Source organism: Hibiscus syriacus, unplaced genomic scaffold (assembly GCF_006381635.1).
Source record: "Hibiscus syriacus cultivar Baekdansim isolate YM2019G1 unplaced genomic scaffold, ASM638163v2 tig00110858_pilon, whole genome shotgun sequence".
Taxonomy (NCBI): Eukaryota; Viridiplantae; Streptophyta; class Magnoliopsida; order Malvales; family Malvaceae; genus Hibiscus; species Hibiscus syriacus.
This window is the reverse complement of record NW_024062890.1, coordinates 275,429-298,397: the sequence shown is the minus strand read 5'-3', so window position 1 is coordinate 298,397 and position 22,969 is coordinate 275,429. Positions and strand designations below refer to the sequence as shown.

The 22,969-nt window shown below is 34.2% G+C and overlaps 2 protein-coding genes and 1 pseudogene across 3 annotated transcripts; 1 reads left to right on the top strand and 2 right to left on the bottom strand.

Moving 5' to 3' along the window:
* Positions 1 to 1,910: 1,910 nt before the first annotated feature.
* Positions 1,911 to 3,618, top strand: LOC120143536 (U-box domain-containing protein 9-like). The gene is made up of 2 exons (XM_039157836.1): positions 1,911 to 2,315; positions 2,393 to 3,618. Exons 1-2 carry the CDS (start codon positions 2,013 to 2,015, stop codon positions 3,482 to 3,484), a joined length of 1,395 nt encoding a protein of 464 aa, XP_039013767.1. The 5' UTR covers positions 1,911 to 2,012; the 3' UTR covers positions 3,485 to 3,618.
* Positions 3,619 to 8,671: 5,053 nt separating this feature from the next.
* Positions 8,672 to 11,043, bottom strand: LOC120143584 (annotated as a pseudogene).
* A 1,658-nt stretch (positions 11,044 to 12,701) lies between these two features.
* LOC120143537 (adenylylsulfatase HINT3-like) lies at positions 12,702 to 16,657 on the bottom strand. Of its 2 annotated transcripts, none has more exons than XM_039157837.1 (7): positions 16,414 to 16,650; positions 16,270 to 16,325; positions 15,688 to 15,745; positions 14,979 to 15,045; positions 13,274 to 13,329; positions 13,113 to 13,166; positions 12,702 to 13,018 (listed from the first exon to the last, which is right to left on the bottom strand). In XM_039157837.1, the coding sequence occupies exons 1-7, from the start codon at positions 16,585 to 16,587 to the stop codon at positions 12,899 to 12,901; spliced, it is 585 nt and encodes a 194-aa protein (XP_039013768.1). In that variant the 5' UTR covers positions 16,588 to 16,650; the 3' UTR covers positions 12,702 to 12,898. The 2 variants fall into 2 exon arrangements, with proteins under 2 accessions (XP_039013768.1, XP_039013769.1); XM_039157838.1 differs by having other exon boundaries at positions 12,858 to 13,026; positions 16,414 to 16,657.
* Positions 16,658 to 22,969: the final 6,312 nt, after the last annotated feature.

Here is a 22,969-nt window from a genome sequence, read left to right as displayed (position 1 = left end):
AAAAAAAAATTGTTCGTTATGTTCGTGTTTATTTATATTCGTTTATTTATTAAATAAACGAACATAAACATACATCCGTTTGTGTGCGTTCGGTTTATTTATAGGGTTACTGGTTGAATAGTTTTTTCCCTTTGTTTTTGGATAATTTAACAAGTCTAATAGTACGATGATACCTTATTTGTTAGTATTTAAAAAATGAAAATAAATTGTAGTATGTTAACAAGCGGGAGAGAAATTGGGCTTGTGTTTAAGAAGATTGGGCTATTTACAATAGCTTCCTAATTGAGCCAACCTCATAGCATTTCAGTTTTGTTTTTTTAACAATTTCTACTTATGGGAAATTGGAATTTTTTTAAAGAAGAACAATATTATATTATTTCAAAGTTTCTCAATTTCATTTTTTTCTATAATTGTGACACGTGACACTATTAGGGCAATTCACGTATCACGACAAATTAGAATTTACGTTGTTAGACCCCAAATGCCATATTGATGGATGAAATTAAAATACGTGGATACATTATATATTTAGAAAGTAATGAACCCCTTATTGGAAGCATTCTTGAAACAACACGTGGAAACAACAGCAGCCTCCAATTTTGGAAGACAGCCCTTATTGGCCCCACTCACGTCCAAATCCTTCAAAGCTTTGGGGTCAACTAGTTTTGTCTTGGTCACCTAATTCTAAAAACTTTTCATTTTATACAAAAAGTCATTAAAACCTTCCTTTTAAGACCATATCCTTAATCTTTCTTTGATTCATTGATACTTGAGTATTTAATTTTAGATTTAAAACTATGTAGAGGTCGAGAAGGAGAAGAAAAATAAATTTTCTCGATTATATGATTATCAAATTGAGACTGCAAATTAAGTCAAGATTATGTCAAAAAATTTTATTTAAATTTTGTTGATTTTAAGAAAAATCAAGTTGAAAAAAACAAAAGGGGTAGATATTTAGTCAAATTTATAAATACAACTACCTAAAACGCAATGTACTTTTTTTTTGTGTTTACAAAAGGTTGAGTGATAAAAAATAAAATTAAAAAATTGTATGGTAAAATTTTTAAACAAAATTTTAATTTTAAAGTTAACTGAACAAAACAGAAACAAAGTAAAAGTTGAGTGGTTTCAATAGTAATTTACCCAAAATTTTAATTTTTAAAAAGGAAAACGAGAAAGGACCCACAGTTTTCTTTATCTAATCGATATGTATTTGATTTATTAATTAATGAATTTAGGTTGAATAAAAAAGGATCCTTCTAATCTAATTCTGATATTGTTTTAAAAATCTAAATAAAAACCGAGGGAGAAAGGTGAACAACGACAAACGATGAGGGGCTCCCCTCATTGAATTTCCTTTGTGTGCCCTCTTTTCCCTTCTTATTTTGTTTTTCAAATGTATGATTTTACTAACATCAATGGATCTCATAATTTATCATCACGAGATTATATTTGTTTCTTCCTTAACAAAAGAAGACCACCGCCAGCCGTAGAGCGCCGTGGAGTTCGTGATTTTGGACCCCATCCCCATTTTGTTATTCAATTTCTTAATTCCAGAAATAATATTTTAATTTAGACATTAAAATCACTTGGTAAAAGATAATTTCACTATTAAATAATAGTTTTAAAATAAAATCAAACTTATTTAAAAAGCAGAGAATTGTGGGTTCGAGTTTCCCTCATTTATTTAAAACACTAAATTTAAAGGGTAATACGGTTTGACTATTTTTTATAATATGGAACGGCGTAAACTCAATATTTGTACTTGAAATCTAATCTAAATTCCCACGTGATGCGTGTATCTGTTCAAAGTTAAGTAATTGGATTTTTTTTTATTTTAATGCAAAATTAGGGATAATTAATGGTGTTATAAAAGCATATCCCACTGCCAATCAAACTCAGTATTCTCATTCGCTCATTCTTTCTCTTTCCATAATAATTAACTAAGGCCTTCCCTTCCATTTCTTTTTATCTTTTTGAGTGGTGGTGGTGGTGAAGGCGTAAAGAATCGAATGGCTAAAACCGGTGTATTGAGTTTCGATCCAACGGCCAGAGCTAGGGCGGCGGAGTTGAAGAAAGAACTCCACAGGCTGGTTAAGACCATCGTCGACGATGAGGATTACAGCCTCCACTCCATCGATCGAGCCAGAGATGTTCTTTCTGCTTTGAGAGCGGTTAAGTTCAATACACGATCGACGGCGACCGCCATGACGTCGTCCTTGAAATTACATGAACCGCTGTCCTGTCCCAAACAGTTTATGTGTCCTCTTTCTAAAAAGCTTATGAGAGATCCCGTTATTTTAGCTTCAGGCCAGGTATATTGCAATTTTTGTTCTGTTTTTTTTTTAAATGATGTTCACTCTTAGATATGGTTCCGTTTGTTGATTTGCAGACATATGATAGACCATTTATCCAGAAATGGCTGAAAACGGGTAATCGGACTTGCCCTCGAACCCAACAAGTTCTTTCGCACACAGTTTTAACTCCGAATCTCCTCATCAATGAATTCATATCACAGTGGTGTGAGAGTCAAGGAACTGAGTTTCAAATCCCGGTTCAGTGTCGTGTTGAAGAGGGTGTAACTGAATCAGAGCGTCACCGTTTCTTTTCTTTGCTAGATAAGTTGTCCGCCGCCGTGCTTCCTCAACAGAAGGAAGCGGCGAAGGAACTGCGGTTGTTGACGAAGAACATGCCTTCGTTCCGTGCCCTTTTCGGGGAATCCGTCGACGCCATTCCTCGACTGCTCGCCCCGCTTTCGGAAGCAAAATCTCAAAGCGGTGTTCTTCACACTGATCTCCAGGAAGATGTGATTACGACATTGTTGAACCTTTCAATTCATGACAGCAATAAGAAGCTGGTTGCCGAAACCCCGATGGTCATCCCTCTTATTATGGAAGCTCTGAGATATGGAACTATTGAAACCAAGAGCAATGCAGCTGCTGCCCTTTTCACCTTATCTGCTCTTGAATCCAACAAGGAACTCATTGGGAAATCAGGTGTTTTAAAGCCTCTGATTGAGCTTCTCAACGAGGGGCGTCCATTAGTGCTGAAAGATGTTGCTTCTGCTATATTTAACCTATGCATTCTCCATGAGAACAAGGCAAGAGCGGTGAGTGATGGTGTTGTCAGGGTAATTTTGAAAATGATAATGGATGGTGTGCTTGTGAACGAGTTATTGGCTATCCTTGCAATGCTTTCAACACATCAAAGGGCCGTCGATGAAATGGTGGAATTCGGAGCTGTTCCTTGCTTGCTTCGAATCGTTCGGGAAAGCACTTGCGAACGAAACAATGAAAACTGCATCGCGATCCTCCACGCCATATGTCTTAGTGATCGAGCCAAATGGAAGGCATTAAGGGAAGAGGAGAGTAGCCATGGAACAATATCTAAGTTAGCTCAAGATGGAACTTGTAGAGCCAAGAGAAAGGCTAATGGTATCCTTGACAGATTGAGAAAGGCTGTTAATATTACCCATACCGCATAACCGAGTGGAAACGATGCACCGTAATGCATCCCATTTTTTTTTTGTTGTTGTAAATTCTTGCCCTTCATCAGAGTTTTGATTCTCAGTTTTAATAAGTTAACTAAACACAAATGGAATCTCTTTTGTTTGGTCCCAATAACTTTTTGCCCGCATTTGACAACTTTCTTATTATTATTCGAATTTCAATAATGCTTCAGATTCTATGTATTTTGTTTCCATCCAATAGTTTCCTGCACCATTCACATGCAAGTTTCACCCCTTTGTTGCATAATCATCCTTCATCACCAGTGTTGAGATTCTTCATCTTCTAGCATCTGCTTTACCCTTTGTCGTGTCCATATAAACTATGAGTCGTTTGGGGAATTCTGGTCCATCCAACTTACTGCAATTAGCCTTGAATGTATCAGTCAGTGGCCCCAATTGCAAAATACCTTACTCTTCTTTCCAAGCTTATTAATGTGTAGGACTGAAACTCCTGGTGTGATGCTGAACACAATTCCCTGCTACACTTTCTCTTTTAGCAAGTGATATGAATGTTTGAGTCGAGCACTCTCAATATTTACATATTATATTAATTTAAATATAAATGTTTTAGATTAAATTTCTTTTAAAATTAGACAGAATTCTTGTTTTTTTAAACTCGGGAATTAGACGTATTTATTCATTTAGATTAAATCATTTGAATTTATTAGAGAAAATTAGAATACATTCTCTTCATTGGAAATCCAAAAAGGAGAGACTGATATCACCAAATTTTGGAACAGACAAAAACAGCGTGTTTATTTAAAACAACCCATTGACTTCGTCTTTTATTTCTTTTAAGATACGCATTTAACATTCGTTTTTCTTTTCTTTAGACAATTGTATCTATATTACATTAATAAAAATATAGCCTTGGTTAATATTAATTTTCATATTTAATTCTATACAATTTCTTTTCCTTCTCGTATATATTACCAACAATTCATATACATATCTATTCCTTCATGTTTGAAAAAACAATTCTAGAGCAATGGCAATAACCAACCAAAGAAGAGTGAATTGCGGTGGAAGATGGCTTTTAAGTTCTAACCCCTAAATCCACGCAGACACCGACATAATTGCTAATTCCTCTACTTTTGACTACCTTTGCCCATTCTAATAATTAAAAACTCGGCCTACATATCTCACTTTTTCACCCACAATATACATATGAAAAATAACAAATCACTAGATATTATTATATGCATGTATGATCTTATGTCAAAGAGATGAATTTTTAAAATTTTAGAAGCGTACGAGATGATTACTCTCATCTGTCTCCTTCTATCCATTCCTGACTCTATGTAGCACACATTTGTCGGAAAAACTCATATTGCTCATACTAAGATCACTTATCATTTTTGTTGTATTCCTTGATATCCAAATTCTCAATTTATTTAAAGATTTATTTTGCTTTGTAGGCGTTGGACCTTATTCAGTTTCAAGTAACCAATGTATTTCTTGATATCCAAATTCTCAATTTATTTAAAGATTTATTCCTTGATATTGCTCAAAGAATCAATGAACTACAAAAGGTACAAAGACTTGTTCAGTTTCAAGTAACCAATGTATTTCTTGATTTCTAGATTCTCAATTCATTTAAAGACTTATTTTGCTTTGTAGGTATTGGACCTTGTAAAGGGTGGAAATCCAGCTGGTTCTATGGTATATGCGATTTGGAATGAGCTTGCAAAAGCAAAGTACCTGCAATGGCTGCACACATCTTTCAAGCGCTTGTTGGAGTTGCGAAGTTTGAAGTACTGTCATTCCTATGTGTTTCAACATTTGCTTCAGAATTATATCCATTGAATTTTGCTTCATGCAATACTTTCCACTACTAAGTAGGGAGGCTTGTGAAGCAGCTCTTAAGAAAAATCATATTTTCTTGAAGGTTTTTGTAGACACTCGTTTTTTACCGGATTTAAATTTTTTTTATATTGTTATTACTATTATTATAATAATTACTTATTATTATTTTTAGTATTATTATTATTAATTTATATATAATTATTTTTTAGGCCCCAATTGGACCCCCACCATCTCAAAATGCTTCTATTCGTGGGAACGTGGACACTCATCTTCTCCTAGAACTCAGCAGCAAGCACACCTATCTTCTCCTATAACTCAGCAGCAAGCATCCATGGGAGTGGGGGGCCAACATCTCTACTTTGTCCTCTTCATAAGGACTATAAAAATCAAAATCCAGGAGGCCACAGGGAGACCACAGATCATTGAAGGGAGGCCACTCATTCATCTCTCTTTTTACTTCCAAAAGAACCATTGGTTCCCACGGGGGAATATGCACAGAGAAAAACGTGGAACCCATTTCAGAGTGAAACACAAAGCACCCAGTGTGTTGTTGCTTCACACGATCCCAAAACATTTAAATCCAAATCCGGTGTTATACCAGTGGTGCAAAAGTAAGAAAGAAGAAGCGTTAAGGATTTGTAGCTGAGCTGAATACACGAACTTTAATTTCCATTTGCAGTTTGAAAGATTTTTTTTAATTGCTTTTGTTGTTTTAGAATGTGTTTATTTGCGGAATTTTATAACTAGATGGATATTCAATGCCTTTGAACAATGAGCAGGATAACCCCATGATATGCAATGAACAAATTGTTGTTTTTTTTCCTGCTTTATAAAATACCAACGCTGATTGTTTTGAAATGGATGAGTTTTATATTTGTTGTGCTTATTTTACATGTTGGTGTTTCTCATGTTCATTTGTCATAATAAATAAGAATTAAGAAATGATAATACATTATTATTTATTTATTTATTTGTTTTATTATTCATTTTTTTCTTTTTTTAGCATTCAATATTTTATTTGTCATTTACCATTTTGTTTATTTTTTTCTTTGGTGGTAATTTCAACCGAAGGTAAATAATTTAAATCGGGTTTTTAAATTTCAATTTCAATTTTCGCAATTAAAGACAATCGATAAATTAATTGGTACTGAAAGGGCGGTTCAAGGGTGCTAATCCTTCCTTGACCGTAACCGACTCCCGAACCCGACACGTTTCTGGTACAACGTATATCAGGTAAGATGGTGTCCGACCCACCTAAATTCGTTTTAAAATGGTCGATGGCGACTCTAACCATTTAATCTAAGTCGAAACCCAATTCCGAGACCCAACCGAAAGACGGCCGCGACAGTTTTCAACCACAAGGTTTTTCAGACAAGGCTATTACTTTCCAGATGAAGCAACTAGAAGTTTTGAGTCGAGTGTTTAGTGAAGCCCATGAAGTTGACATTCCTGGTGAGGTAAGAATTTATGTTGTTTTTATGCCTCATATATATTTGTTACTATTTCCGATTATGCTTGTTATTTTTCTTATTCTTACAAAGACATCATCGATGATTTATGGTGTCAGATTAATTATGTTGTAAAATCACACATATATTTTTTGAAATCTAATCATTATCCAAGTGAAATTACATACGAGAGAGCAACGATCTTTAAATATTTGTATGTTCAAAAATTGATCTCTCTCATATGTAATTCCATTTGAAATGATAATTGGATTGTGAAAAATATCAAGTGTGATTTTATAACTCAGTCATCAATTATTTTTGTTATGTTTGCTATTTTATTCTTCTCACGGAGACATCATCGATGATTTCAGATGTTAGATTACTCTGTTGTAAAATAACACTTATATTTTTCACAATCCAGTCATTACTTTAAGTGGAATTACATATGAGAGAGCATCAATTTTTGAACATTGATCGCTACACTCTCATATATAATTCAACTTGGAGTAATGACTAGATTGTTAAAAATATCAAATTTGATTTTACAATCATTGTTTTGAAAATCAGACCGGACCGGTCGGTTCAACCGGGAACCGTTGCCTAGTCCGGTTCAATTTACACCGGTTGAACTGCTACTAGTGAACCGACCGGAACCGCTGAACCGGACCGGCTGAAAACCAGAAAAAACCGTCAATTTTGTATTTTTTTTAAAAAAAATTAAACCAAACGACGTCGTATGTTAAACGAGCCAAGTCGAACTCGAGTATTGCTGAGCTCGACTCGAACTTGAAAACTTTAAAAGTAAGCTCAACTCGACTCAAACTCACGAGCTAAAAATTATCAAGTTGAACTCGAACTCGAAATATAATATTGAAACTTGAACTCGAAAAGACTTGAACTAAAAAAAATTTAGAAGCTCGATTGAAGCCTAAAATTCGAACTTGATTAAAGTGAAAGAATATTTCACTCAATGCTCACCAAAAGGCTCCATGATTTTGAATGTCAAATTACCTCTATTATTTATAGAAGTTAGTTGGGATGCTCTTCTATGTTTCTTAGCCATGTAGGATTGTTTTTAAAAAAAAAATTAAACCAAACAATATCATTTTGTTATGATTTTTTTAGCCCCAAATTTATTTTTTAATTATAGTTATATAATTATATTTATTATTCAATATGTTTTACCTTAAATATTATGTTGTAGTTAATTTGAATCATTTTGTTTCACTTGATTTTATGGTTTTTAACTTATATATGTTATGATTTGCTTTGAATATGACTTGTGATATAAAAAATTATTTTTTATTAAATATTTTTTATATTTTTATTTAATTTTTTTTAATAATTATGACGTCGTCATGTTCTTCCGATCGGTCGAACCGGTCCAATTCACAGCAAATAGAGACAGTAAAAAGTCTCTTTCTTCAAGAAAATAATAGAAATAATTTAGTGAGCGTACGTACTTCGTCCAGAGATTGAAAAGAGCGCGGTTCGTCCAATTCACAGCAACATTAGGGCATACAGAAATCGCCTTTAAACTCCAAAGATAATTATAAAGAAAAAGATTCAGAAACTTATAGAGTAACAAATGAGGAATTGACAAGAATGGAAGAAAGGGAAATTGGGTACATCAGTATAAGCATCAGTCCAAAAAGGCCTTTCTTGAAATAACTGTCTTGAATCGCTCCGCTAGTTTGGCTACCGCATTCTTTCTTTCTTTCTTATAAACTTTAACCAACAGGAAAGTAAAGTTGTAATCTTTGGTTTTACTCTTTGGCGACGACAATTGATCTGCGTTTCTTTTCTCACAAAGAAAATGCTTCCTCTCCTTTTCTTGATAAAAATTATGCGGGAAATGAAGCCATTTTGTAAATCTTCATTTTAACAAATATAGTACGTTTAAAAAAAATTAAACAAGTGGTTCATTTTGTAGGGAGTAAGTATTATTAGAGAAAAATTTAGAATCTGTCGAAGAAGAAGCCGAGTCCCAAGGGAAAGGCAAATCCAGATTTAAATAGTGCATCTCTTTGAGGTTGTGATGATGATGATCAACATTTGAATCCTTTGGGTTTGGCAATGGCAGAATCTGCTCTAACCGCATAGCAACTTCTTTCATTGTCGGTCGCTTCTTTCCGCTCAAATTCAAGCAGCGGTAAGCCAACTTAGCTACCATCATCACCTCTTCACTTTTTGCTTGCTTCACAATCCGTCCATCGACAATCTCCACCACTCGCTTCTCTTCCATTGATTCAATGAAATGTGTGGCTAAACTTCTCCCTTCTTCCGCCATTCCTTGTAAAATCGGTTTTTCGCCGGTCAGTAACTCGACAAGGACAACCCCGAAACTATAGACGTCGCTCTTTTCGGTGAATTGACTTGATTGGAAAAACTCGGGGTCCAAGTACCCGAACGTACCCTGCACATGTGTGGTCAAGTGAGTTTGATCGATAGAGATCGATCTCGATGTCCCGAAATCCGATACTTTCGCCTTGAACTTTTCGTCTAACAAGATGTTCGTCGACTTGATGTCTCGATGATAGATCGGAATCGAGGCCGAAGAGTGCAGATACGCGAGGGCCTCGGCAGCTTCTTGGGCGATCCTCAGCCGTGTTTCCCATGATAATTGAAACTCCTCGCTCTGGTCATGCAGATACTGGAAAAGCGTGCCATTGGAAATGAACTCGTAAAAGAGTAACGGAACCTCGGTTTCCAAACAACATCCCAGTAGTTTAACCACATTTCTGTGATTAATCTGAGAAAGAATGACGACTTCATTGATGAAGTCGTCGACTTTTTCAGCAGCCATGGCTTTGTATTTTTTAACCGCAACGATTCTTCCGTCAACCAACATCCCTTTGAAAACGGTGCCTTGTCCGCCTTGGCCCAGCACTCTATTCTTGTTGAAATTGTCTGTTGCTTTATCCAACTCCTTGGAGGTAAATATCTTGATTTTCTCTAAACTGCCTTCGTATGAATGAACTTGTTGCTGTAATAATAACCCACCATTACGTTTAAAAAACTTTCTTTTCAGTTTCGCTTTCCTCCTCTTCTTAAGAAACTTGTACAACACCCATCCAACAATCGCTAAGAACAATACTCCAAACCCTAATCCCACACCTGAAATATATCGACAACATTAAATTAGGTGGCACAGTGATCACTAAAATCTACGTTGATTTAGACTGAATATGGGGAAAAGGCTGTTAATTTATACCTAAAGCAATAGTCCAAGTTTTGCTTCTTTCACATGAATAAGACCCAGGTTTATTCACACAAGTCGCGTCCGCACACATCTGATGTCTTTCGTCCACGCATTCATCAATATCTGAATAATAACAATACAACGAATTCAATAAACAATCAAACTTGGGATGAGAAGATAATTTCATTCTTTCTTTTTTTCTTTTTTACCTTTGCATCCACCACGAAGATATGGATTCCCTTCATAGCCAGATCGACAATAACAAAGCCCTGTTGATATGTCTCCCGAAGTGTTCATGACTAAATTACAGGAATATTCTCTCGTACTTGTATTTAATAATTCAAATATAAGTGGTAATGACCAATCAAGCCAAGCTGGAACAAACTCCATATTCTGCAAATCAGAGGGGTTTGTTAAATTGAAGTTCAACCATTGTTGATCAGCCACGAAGGCCAACTTGCATCCTTTGGATTCACTCTCGAATGTCACATTAAACGTATCGAGAGACGACGGAATCACAGTCTCGCAGCACGTACTACCGTTGCAGGTTTTGTTAGGAATAGTACCGAAGAGTGTTTCGCCATTGATACAATCCGAATCACACCCTACAATTTTAGGCTTAATTCCTGCTATGAGAGCTCTGGTGTCGCAACCCGCGGCTATGAACTTGTTCCTCGCCTCCGAATAGAAGAAAGGGCTGCCTTTTAGATCCACCCTTGCTTGTTATCGGTTTTCCTGCCCGGACAATTCATTGAAATTACTGGACTCCTCACGAGAAGTTCGATCTCAAAGTACGTGTTGCTATAATCAAGGAAACTCAAGACCTCCATGTTTATTCTTTTCAATAGAATTGTTGGAGGGGTTGAAGTTTCATTGCAAGTGACCTCAAACCATGAATTCAAGTAACAATCGGGTCCGATTCCAAAAGGGAAGGGAACAATATCACTTCCGCATCTGCCTTTACACCCAGGTTTTGCTGTAGAAATGGCTGTAGGAATAGCTGAGGAATTACGTGCTACTGCTGCATGGGTAGTTAGCAGAAGCAAGAAAGTGAAGCTTGAAACAAATCTCAAAACCATTTCTGTTTCTTTTGTTCCTGTTTGAATCATTTGATTGAATTTTATAGAGGAAACTAAGGAAAACAAAAGGATATTTCTATGCAATTTCAGAGGTCAATCATCATGACCCGTTTCTTATTTTCTAGATAGGGTGGTGCCAACTGCCAATGCAATCTTGAAAAAAGACTATAAAGCTCTGAAATATCAAATTGTGCAGTTCGTTGAAATTTATTTCATTGGAACTAAAATTCGGTACATGTATACTTAAGTCACCTCAAATACGGCGAGGGTTTTTTCTTTAAAATTTTTAAATTTTTGATGTAATTATCGTTATGAGAATTAATTTAAAATGAATATTAAAAAGATTTATTATAATGATGATTTTTCTATTGCTCTATATATAATATTATGATCCAAATTTTTAATTTTACTTAGGGTTTGAGATTTAGTGACTCACTCTATTAAATCACTTGTTAGTTATTTTTTATGTTAATTTTAAATAAGGTTTTAATATAAAGGGTAAAATACGCTTAGTCATCAACTTATTGTCTCTTTCCTATTTTGATTATCGAATTACTTTTCTAATAAAATCATTATTCACAATGCTTATATATTTTTTATTTTTCACGTCATTTTTCTCTCGTCAACAGTTAATATGTTATTTTTTAATAATTTTATTATACCAATAAAATAGTGACATGTTACTATCTTACTAAAGAGAAGATAAATTTTTGGGAGTAGGAAAACTCAAATAGTTACACCAAAATTAATGGATGTTAATAAAGCGAACGTCGCACACCGAAAAATATCACTAATGTTATATACCTAAATATATTATTAAATAAATTATCCTTATCAAGAAAATATTAAAAAGTTTAAGGACCTCTCCATAATTAACCCATTATAAAAGTTTAGTTTAAATTAAATTAAATTAAATTATGAAATTATCCATAAATATCTCGGAAGAAAATATTAAAAAAATTTAAGGATCTCCATAAATAATCAACATGGATCATAGAATTCTCCAAAACTTATAATTTGTTCAATGCCTTCTGACATATTTGCTTGCTATTTAAAAATTTGGCTTATATTATAAATATTTAAAATATACTCTTTCATTTTTTAATCTAAATATCTAAAGCAATTTTTTTTTATCAAAATAAGTATCTAAATTTATTTTTTTTTTGGTCAAAATAGGTATTTAAAGTATTCAATTTTCTCATCTAAATTCTAAAAAAGTTGACGTGTGACATTAATTAAAGAATATTTTAGGTATTTTGATGAAAAAAATTGATACTTTATATACCTACTTTGATCAAAAAATACTTTAGGTACCTATTTTGACCGAAAAATACTTTAAGTACTTAAATGAAAAAGATAATAAACTTTAGGTGCTAATTTGTGATATAAGCCTAAAAATTGTAATAATATTCTAACAATAGAAATTATCGTATTATCAGCCGAAGTAACAAGGAATTTCCCAGACCCTAGGGAAAGCGAACGTCAATACTGTTTGCTTCTTTACGGTTTGGGCAACGGGCACGACAATTCAAACTACAACCTTTCTTTTTCACTTCTTTTTGGTTTTACAATGACTACTAAATTTTGAAATAAGAACCAGTCTTTGGAGTAGCCCAGGCAACAATGGAAACGTAAAATGATTTCTTATAAACTGATGATAAAAGAAAAAAATCTAACATTTTAATAGGTTTTAGATACTGAAACAACAAGCTTCCAACTTAGACTGAACAAACAAAATCACAACATGGTGGTGGACCGACGAGATTCTTGAAAGAATGAACTATCTACTTCTATTCTATGGTACATAAGATCAAGCCACAAGGTATATGTTTTTATATTATGATACCACGAAGATTCAAGACACAGTTGACACTTGATCTTTGCTCTCTCCGGAAACGTTTAGCAACAATTCTCGAACATGATTCGCAAGACCTGAAGTTTCCAGGTCTATCTTCAGAGGACACCGATGCAAACTCTGTAAAACTAGAAGCATGTCATATTTACTCCAACGAAACCCTACTTCCGTTTTTTCCCATATGCAAGTAAATAAGAAAGCAAATGAAGCATACCTCAGAGGTCCACAAGCAATCACCTGCTTTACGGGGAATTATGTGAATATGTGTCTGAAATTAATATATCTCTTTTAGTTGCCATGAGACATTAACTACCTTCTCTGTCTACTCTAGATGCAAGCATCCACAAAAGGGGAAATGAAGGGCCTTCAACTTACATGAAATATAACTTGACCCGCAGCTGCACCATTGTTAACCAACAAGTTGAATGAATCTGCGCATTGGAACTTCCAAGGTTAATTTACATGATATGATTCATGACATCTACATCAAATCCAACACGTATAAATACATTGTCATCTACATTTAACAAAGATATTTAACACAAACTACAAAGTTGGTAAACATGGTAACTCTGTTTGATAAACTAATTTTCCTCTAAGTAACATTAAATGGTAGTGAAGCTGCCTATATTGTGTGAGTTAGGGGTGTGCAAATCCGGGTACCCGGAACTTCCGGGTCGATGATTTCTCGGCTCGTGTCCCGACCCGGATGTTACAGGTACCCGATTATTTTGTGGGTACCCGGTACCCGGTTTTTTTTATTTTTTATTTTCAAATTATTAATTTAAAAAAATATATACAAATTTAAATGTTCGAAACTTCAAATTATATACTCTAATATCCGAACATAAAATTTAAAAATTCGAAACACAAAATCTAATAATTCATAATATAAATAATTCATTATATTATAGTCGGTATTAAAAACAATAACATTGTTATGTATAATCCATTTAATTTTCTAAATTCATATAGTATATTTTACATCTGTCACATACTGTATTTATGAACTTTGATGTTGAAATTATTATCATTCAATTCTGGGTTATGTTTCCGACAAAAACATTACATGCATGGAACAAGATGTAGCCCCACGATTAGCCTCTGCATCAGATATGTGTCTGTAATTTTGTTTTGTAAGAAAAAGAAAAAACAGTGGTTTTGGTCATTCATACCAGAAATGAAACGACGGAGGAGACGGCTATATATATATATATATATATATATATATATATATATATATATATATATATATATATATATATAATAAAAAAAATAAAAACTAACCGGGTACTCGGGTAACCGGAAAAACTAGATTTTGTGACCCGGGCCCGACCCGGAAAATGTCGGGCCGGGTAATTTTTTTTAGAAAATTACCCCGTTTTTTTAGGTCCGGGTCTGCGGGTCAGGTAGTTTTGCACACCCCTAGTGTGTGTTGCCTAGCTACAAGAAAACCATGTGAAATGACTTGAGTAACATTGGATCAATATTGCTTTCTTCAACAAAGTAATTTCAGTCACAGTTCTTCTCTAGAGTAGACTCAATAAAGTTGCGTCCAAATAAACCCCAACCTACTTCATGGTGGAAAACCAACATTGCTGCCACTGATATACTTATATCGAGACATATACTTATCATAGTGGTGAAATTTATATATTTCAACCATTAATATTTCCAAAATAATTTTATGAAGAATGAATGAGGATGAACAAACAAATACAGACCAGTTGTACCATTAAATGGTAGTGATGCGCTGCCCATATCATGTCTGTTGCCTAGCTCCAAGAAAACCATGTGAAATGACTTAAGTAACATTGGAACAATATTGCTTTCGTCAACAAAGTAATTTTAGTCACAGTTGTTTCTTATAGTGTCTTAAGCTAGTTTTAATCTTCTAACCCTATATAAGATATAATATATAGCTTAGGGTCATGACTCTGGATAATCATAATTCAAAAGCCACAAATTTCAAGCGAAATTGAAGGCAAATTTAACATATATTACTATATCTAGTCTAATAACTTCAAAGAAAACTGATATGTGTAGATTAAAGCTGCAATAAACACACTTCAGCACTTACCAGAACCAGTAGCTTTCATGATTGCATTGCCGAGGAAAGGCACTTTTGAACACATCGCTGCTACCACCTGAAGGTTCCTCGAAAGACACATGAAAGAGAGACTAAAAATATGATTTATTCCAAAAACATGTTTGAGCAATCTCAAATTTGCAAAGTATGATACTTAGTCCACGAAATTTATATAAATGGAAGCATGTTTACATGGATAATGCAGAGCACATAACTACATGCATGATAAACACTGTTTGCATAGACCTAGAACAAAACTAAAAGTTTTAGATCTTAGTTTTAATAAAATTTTGCAGCTTGTGTTAACTTGGATGGTATGTGTAACAACCAATGAATCCACTTTCTATAATCAAGAAGCAAATTCAGTCTGAAATGAAACACTGGACATTAATGGCGTTTTAGATCTTAGCTTTAATAAAATTTTGCAGCTTGTGTTAACTTGGTTGCTATGTGTAACAACCAATGAATCCACTTTCTATAATCAAGAAGCAAAATCAGTCTGAAATGAAACACTGGACATTAATGGCATTGTTTAGTCGTCTCGAACAATTTTTAACTGCACATGTGAATACTTTTATCTACTCACCAATATGTATAACAGTTTTTATCCAATCAAAATTCCTTTGCACAATGTTCAGTAATAATGAAAAGTGAGCACAACTGCTTGAAGAAAACAACAAACAATGTCTAGCAAACTTACAGATGGTGGAGTTGCGTCCAAAGAGGAAAAATGAGACTTTGGGATAATAAGAGAGTGCCTAGGAAACAACAACAAAGTTCAACATGCAATGATAAGCTAAACATATTAGTTCAACAGAGTGATAATATACATTGGAAAGAAATTATTCCGGTATTGCCAAGAGAGCTTTTACACTCGACATGTTGGATTAGTAAAGCAACACATACATCTTAAGAGTACATTTTAAAAAATAAAATATTTTATCCGAAATGAATGTGACATAAATATAGTTTTTTTTTAAGAAGTTAAAATCTGCCCATGGTTTTTGTTTTTCCTTGCTATTCATATTGAAGTCAAATGCACACTTCACCTACCCTTGATTCTTATTTTCCAACCACTAACACTATTTTACCAAATAGGCAATTATTAATTGGATTCATTTCACTTTGAAGCAACCAAATCAATTGAATTAAGAATGGTACGATGAACTAATAGAACTAACCCGTACCAGAGGTCAGATTCCAATATCATAAACAAGAGAGTTAGTTTTGAGATGGTAAAAGTCAAATATTTTGCAGTAACAATAGAAAGATGATACCTTACCCACGACTCAAAGGCCTGGTATCCAATATACACAGGCACATATCATCTTCATACAGCTGCTTAAATGTGAACATATATAAAACAAAATTAAAACAAAAATTTAGAGAAATAAGCTGAAAAACAAGTAAATAGAGAAGAAAAAACCTTGAAAGCCGGGGATTCGCCGCGAATAATTAGGCAGAAAACGCAGTCGTCTCGAAGGGATTCTTTCCTGTAGGGAGCGCAGGCGGAAGGAGAAACGATTGAGAGGGGTAGAAGAGAGGGCGAAGGGGAGGGGCAAAGATGGGAATAGAGAAGGGCCAATCTCCGACCTTCCATTAGAGAGTTGGGTTTTGGCTATGGCATCTGCTTTAAAGTACGAGGGGGAGGAGTGAAAATTGAGAATTGGAGATCAGCTAGAAGTAGTGGTGACTGTTGAGTTGGCTTATCCGCATCCCCAGCCAGCCACGTGATATTTTTGTCTCCTGTTGTTTCATCTTCAATTATTAAACAAATTAAAGAGGGAAAATAAACTCAAATTTTGTAGACATATTATTGACAAACACCTACCAACCCTTATTTTTTTTATGAAATAAAGATGAAAAAGTTACACGAATTAAAACTCTGTAGTGGCGAATCTAGAAATTAAAAAATGAGTGTCCAAAATTTTAATGTTTATATTCTAAAAAATTTGGGTATGCATTTTTTTTTAATTTTTTTCTATTTTCATTAACAAATTAAACTAAATTTAATATTTTTTTCTCAAAATAATGAGTGTGCAGTGGCTCCTCTAAAGAGCCACATACATCCGCCCCTGGAGTCAATACACAACCAGCAGCTTCCTGTTACACCAAGTTGATGACTTGCATTGGCAGAGTGTTGAAAACCATGTGGACTTCGCCCCTCGCTGTAGCTAACTTCGCTAACGTATTAGCCACCTTGTTTGCAGCCCGGTGAATATACTTCAAAACCACATTCCAATCCCGATGTAACAACCCCTTAACACAATCTAGGAGCGTGATGATCGAAGCTTTTTTATAACTTTCCTGCAGCATTCGAACAGCTTCCAAACAATCAGTTTCCACCATTACTTGCCTCTCCCCAAGATTCCAAGCATGAGAAAGTCCTTCATGAATACCCCACAATTCCGCTTCAACAATAGAGCAAATTCCGATCGCTTTAGAGAATCCAAGCATCTAACCACCATTCCAAGATCTAATAACACCCCCACACGTAGCAAATCTATCACCTATTTTTCGGGAACCATAAATATTAACCTTACACCAATTGAGAGGAAGCGAGACCAAGGATCAATCGTATTCAACAAACGACGAGAAGATTGAGCTAATGATAAGGCTGAATCTAATGCACTTCTAGCTTCACGGCTTAGTCGCCTACCCCGCACTAGTACATAATCATTCTCAATGTACTCCGGGTCAAAAATCCTCCTATCCCGATCCTTCCAAATTAACCACATAATCGAACTAAACAATAAATCTCAATCCCCTTATTCTCTCGCATAAAACCCCGTGGAAGCGATATTAATCTGCACCCATTCTTTAAGATTTCTTGTGAAAAAATCATCTAATTTTTCAGTTTTGATGCCCAAATTAACATGGATGATTGACATTGGTGAAATAGATGATCCGTTGTTTCACCCGAACGCCCGTAAATTCCATAGCAAGAATGAGTGGTCATATGGCGTCTTACTCTTTCCGTATTCGTAAGTAGGCGATCCTTCACTAATAACCATAAGAAGATCTTAATTGTAACACCCCCAACCCGTATCCGATCCGGATACGAGTCCGAAGTGTCACATTGACTTTTCAAACATTTATTCGTATAAAATAGTGAGTAATTTAAAAACTTTGATAACATTTAACTTATTCAAAACGTTTACAAAATATATATCAGAGTTCATACAATTTATGTCTTTAGACTACATGCCAACTACACTCTATACAGTACATATATTTTCTGATCTGACATTTGGTAAGGAAAACTGACCTGTCTTGCTCCGCATTACTCTTTACTCTTCTCGAAACCTACGTGTGAAACAATCACACGCTAAGTCGAAGACTTAGTGAGGCATAACGACTTATAATGCACTTCATAACATATATCAATACATGCATGTTCTGTTCTATCATGTTATACCAATTCCATGCATTCTTCGTATCATATAAAATCATATCAGATTAATTACAGTAAATACATACATACACATAATTCATCATTAACAGTTTATCATGTAATCACATACTTTTATTGTTAACCTTTTCAATCAAACACTGTACACACACAACATCATATGGTTCACGTAACACATTTCAAACCACTTAAACCCATCGTATACATATCACATTCAGTATGCTTGTTTAATCACTTTATTAGCCCATGTACACTAGTGAGAACTTAAGGTATGTGAGTACATTGAGGTTGTGCACACATATGCTGTCACCACAGCTCGATAAATGTCCCGAAGGACCAGTCCATAGATTCCGAAGAACCTAGGTAATCAGTACATATGTCCCGAAGGACATAGGTAAACAGTCCATATGTCCCGAAGAACATAGGTAAACAGTCCATATGTCCCGAAGAACATAGGTAAACCCTCGACCCTTGGCATGCCAACTATACCCTAGCTCTCATATCACATAACATGGGCATTATCATTTATAACAGTTCACATTACTAATTCATATTCTTTCTCTTATAAACACATATCTTTTCTTTTCAGTCACGTATCACATGTACGTGTAATCATTGATCTCATAATCACATGTTCCTTCTCTTCTATCACATACCACATGTATGTGTAAACATATATCTAATATCATATGTTGCATGTAATCACATAGATCGTATCATATAGTTTCTTTCACATATACATGTAATCACTTAGTCTATTTTCATGTAATTATTTTCACTTCTCATATGATTTTATATTCATATCTCACACAGCTCATATCACCTTGCATTGTTTCATATAAACATAGATGTCATATCTTGTTCGCATATACTATCCATATAACTCATAGTTCTTTCACATAGCTCATTATCATATTTTCATATCATATATCTTGTAAGAGATTCTTATATCATCATAACATATCACATATTCACATCAACCATATAATATATACAATAATATGTCAAACATATAAATCATACACGTATATACTTCTATTTATGAATTCATGCATTTACTATGGAAATAGACTTGTTGCAAGTCTTATTTCCATTAACATCATATAATACTAATATGCACTCACCTGGCCTCACTAGTCCATTCCAATCTCTTATCTTCCCTTTTTATCGATCTTACTTGTCAATGATTCCGGAACTCGTTTAGGCTCTGAATCTACATAATTATACATTTTAAGACAATTATTAGATACCTACACCTTGTAATTGGATACTAGCAACTTAAACGAACTTATTAAACCAATATGCACATTTTTCCTTTAGGGGGAATCGGTTCCCTACTAAGGGGGGTATCGATTCCCTAATGACATTCTGGAAATGTTGTTCGTTTGAAGGGGTATCGGTTCCCCTTGAATGGGTACCGATTCCCCTTGCCCAGAAATCATATTTTAGCCCGAAAATTACTTCATTTTCTCTCAAACACTTCATATATCATCCCCTTTTCATTCTTAACTCTAGTACACATACTTAAATCAATCTATATTCATTTATTTCATCTTAAACCTCAAAATCCTATCTTCCATATGAGATTCAAAAATCATACCAAATTTTCAATGTGTTCTAATTCCAATTCTAACACTTCATACTTCTTAATTAGATTGATGACAAGTCAAATTCATCCATAAAACTTCAACAACCATACCATATCAAAATTTCATCTTAAAACTCATATTGCAAATTCCTTCATAATTCCTTTATCTTATTGTTTAAATCACATATAAGCTTTCCTTAAGCTTATTTAATACCCAAAGAATCAAAACTAAGCTTAAAACTTAAGAATTAACCAACTTAAATTAAACTTACCTTTGCCTTGCTCTCCCACGTATGAAGAAGAAGAAAGGAGCAGAGAACTCTGGATGCTTCTCAAATGTCCCACGTTTATATTACCTTAAAAAAAATTATAAAAATCTTTCTGGTCAAATGACCATAATACCCTTAATTTCCTTTAATAATTACCAAATAACCTTCAATATATATATTCAAATAATCATTGAATTCTTTCATTCTTCTACTTTAGTCACCAAATTCTGAAACTTTACAATTTGGTCACTAACCCGGTATTGCGGATGTTACATTAATCCTCTGTAACCCTCGGTATTTCGCTATAACGTCCCATACCTTATGTGTATCGTCACCTTGACAATCCCGCTTCAAATTGTATGCTGATTTGATTGAGAAATTCTGATGAGCACTCCATTTCCAGCCCAGCGTATCTATTCTACAATTCTACTGAGGAGGCATCGTTGCTGCCAGTCTATGCACAATATCGCTTACCAACCCTTATCTTTCTTCTTATAAACTATATTATATTCTCAATTATACAATTTAAATTTTTAAATTGAATAATTAAATTTATGCAATGTCCTACTAATACTATCGCTTCCTCTACAACATTTTTATAAGAATTCGTCTCATTCACACATGATATTATTAAAGATAACCTTCACTCAAATTTGATAAATTTTAATTCGACTTATTCTTTTAATTTTAATCTTTTTATAAGAATGTAATTCATCTTAATTTCAATAATAAATTTTACCTTTTTATGATTTAATTCTTCAGTTTTGTATTTTTAACTTTCATTTCGACTGTATATTTTACTACTAAAATGACGTAACTAAAATCAGAAGCATTGCACAGTTGCTCTTGCAGCAGCATGGAGATAACAGGCGAAGGATGATCTAATATGTAAAAACCAACGGGTCGCGATCAAGACATTTTTGATAGCTTATCAGCCATTGAATTTTGTTCTCTAAGGGCATATGCAAACTTCTGATGTCATTCTCGTACCAAAAGATCCATAATATGTGTACCATTGCGTATATACGATCCATTCCTCTACCTTGTGTATACCCTTATTCTTTCAATTTATACTACATACACTACCTAGAGTTCCGCGTCCAACACTCAATCGCCTTAGTATACCCTTTAATCCATCTACCATTTGAGACTGGAAGGACTCCACTGCAAGCTAACGCACTCGAATCTGTCTTCTTGACTCCGTCCGAGTTTAACTTCAGGCGGGTATTACCATTTTGCACTCGCCTTTAGTTGGGTTGTTACTGAGCAACCTGCTGCCCTACAGCAAGTCGTGCTTCTAAAAACATTATGTAATACCCCAAATTTTGGTTAATGACCAAAATGTAAATTTTGAAAGTTTGATGGTCAAAGTAGTAAATTGGGAAAAGTTTGAGGAAATTGAGTGATAAAGTTCCTAAAAAGAATTTTATTTCATAAATAGATAGTTTACTCTTGAGAGTGGGGTTTTATGGAAATTATATTTTGGATTTGGAATTTTACAAAAATTTGAAGGATGTTATAAATGGTTGGAAATATTATTTTAATATTTTGGATCAGAGAAATTTGGTCTGGAAGAGTGCAATTTTTCAGATTTAATCGAAATAGTGGAATTTAGTGACTAAAATGCAAGTTTTGAAATTTCATGGGAAATTTCAAAAAATTAAAGTCAAAATAATTCATCTTTGACTTTGAAATATGATAAAGATGAGTTGTCATGGTTTTATGGTAAATAAGAAGATTTATTAAGGGTGATTTGATCTTATCCCAATTAAATGAATATTATATTCATTTAAGTGGAATATAATATAAAATACTATGAAATGCACCCAACATATCATTTCAATTGTTCATCTTCTTCTCCAAAATCAGCTGTGGGTTTTCTCTCAAGGTAAGTGTTGAGTTAATCGATCGATGGAATCGGCCAAGAGGGGAGGTGAATTGGCAATTAAAATTTTGGTGGAAGCTTTTGCAGAAAATTGAAAGTAATTGCACAATGATTTAGAGTGATTCGACTTTCTCAATCAAAGTCTACGTCCACTACCTTAGCTATTCACACTAAGGATTTTCCAACAAATTCACTAATTTGTTCTTTCTTTTGAGGACAAAGAGTAACCTTACAATTTCTTCAAAAATTATACCCCAATTCTTGAGCATACTCTTTTTCAAAGAGAAATACACAAATTTGCAAACTTACAAGGAAATCCTCACAAGATAAGATGTTTGCACAATTCTAGAACAAGAAAAAAACACTCAAGAATAATTACAAATGAGCACAAATGGTGTTCTTGAAAACAAAATGAATATTGAAAGGAAAATTGGCTTGAATTGAACAAACTTGGTGTTTGATGCTTTCTCTCTTGTTTCTCTATGATTTCTTGTTGATCAAAGGCTTCAGAACTTGTTTAAATACTCCCTCAATTGATTCTAAACGTTGGAGATGATTAGTGGAGTCAATGGAGCCGTTTAAGTGTGAAAACAATTAATAAAACAACTTGGAGCGTGGGGTATCGGTACCCATTCATAGGGTATCGGTACCTATGGTGTAAAATTCAAATATTTCGACCGTTATATGCCTTAGGGTATCGGTACCATCTGAGGGGTATCGATACCTATGGGGGGTATCAGTACCTTTCGAGCATTCTGTTATTTCTCGGAACCAAAGTGATCACAGGGGTATCGGTACCCTATAGGGGGTATTGATACCATACTAAAT

Bases quoted from the DNA above. Each gene is read 5' to 3' on its own strand.
- LOC120143536 (XM_039157836.1), top strand. From the start codon at position 2,013: ATGGCTAAAACCGGTGTATTGAGTTTCGATCCAACGGCCAGAGCTAGG. The intron at 2,316-2,392 runs GTATATTGCAAT...GTTGATTTGCAG, and splicing joins TTATTTTAGCTTCAGGCCAG to ACATATGATAGACCATTTAT.
- LOC120143537 (XM_039157837.1), bottom strand. From the start codon at position 16,587: ATGGAAGGTCGGAGATTGGCCCTTCTCTATTCCCATCTTTGCCCCTCC. The intron at 15,746-16,269 runs GTAAGGTATCAT...GTTGTTTCCTAG, and splicing joins ACCAGGCCTTTGAGTCGTGG to GCACTCTCTTATTATCCCAA. The intron at 13,019-13,112 runs GTATGCTTCATT...CTAGTTTTACAG, and splicing joins ATTGCTTGTGGACCTCTGAG to AGTTTGCATCGGTGTCCTCT.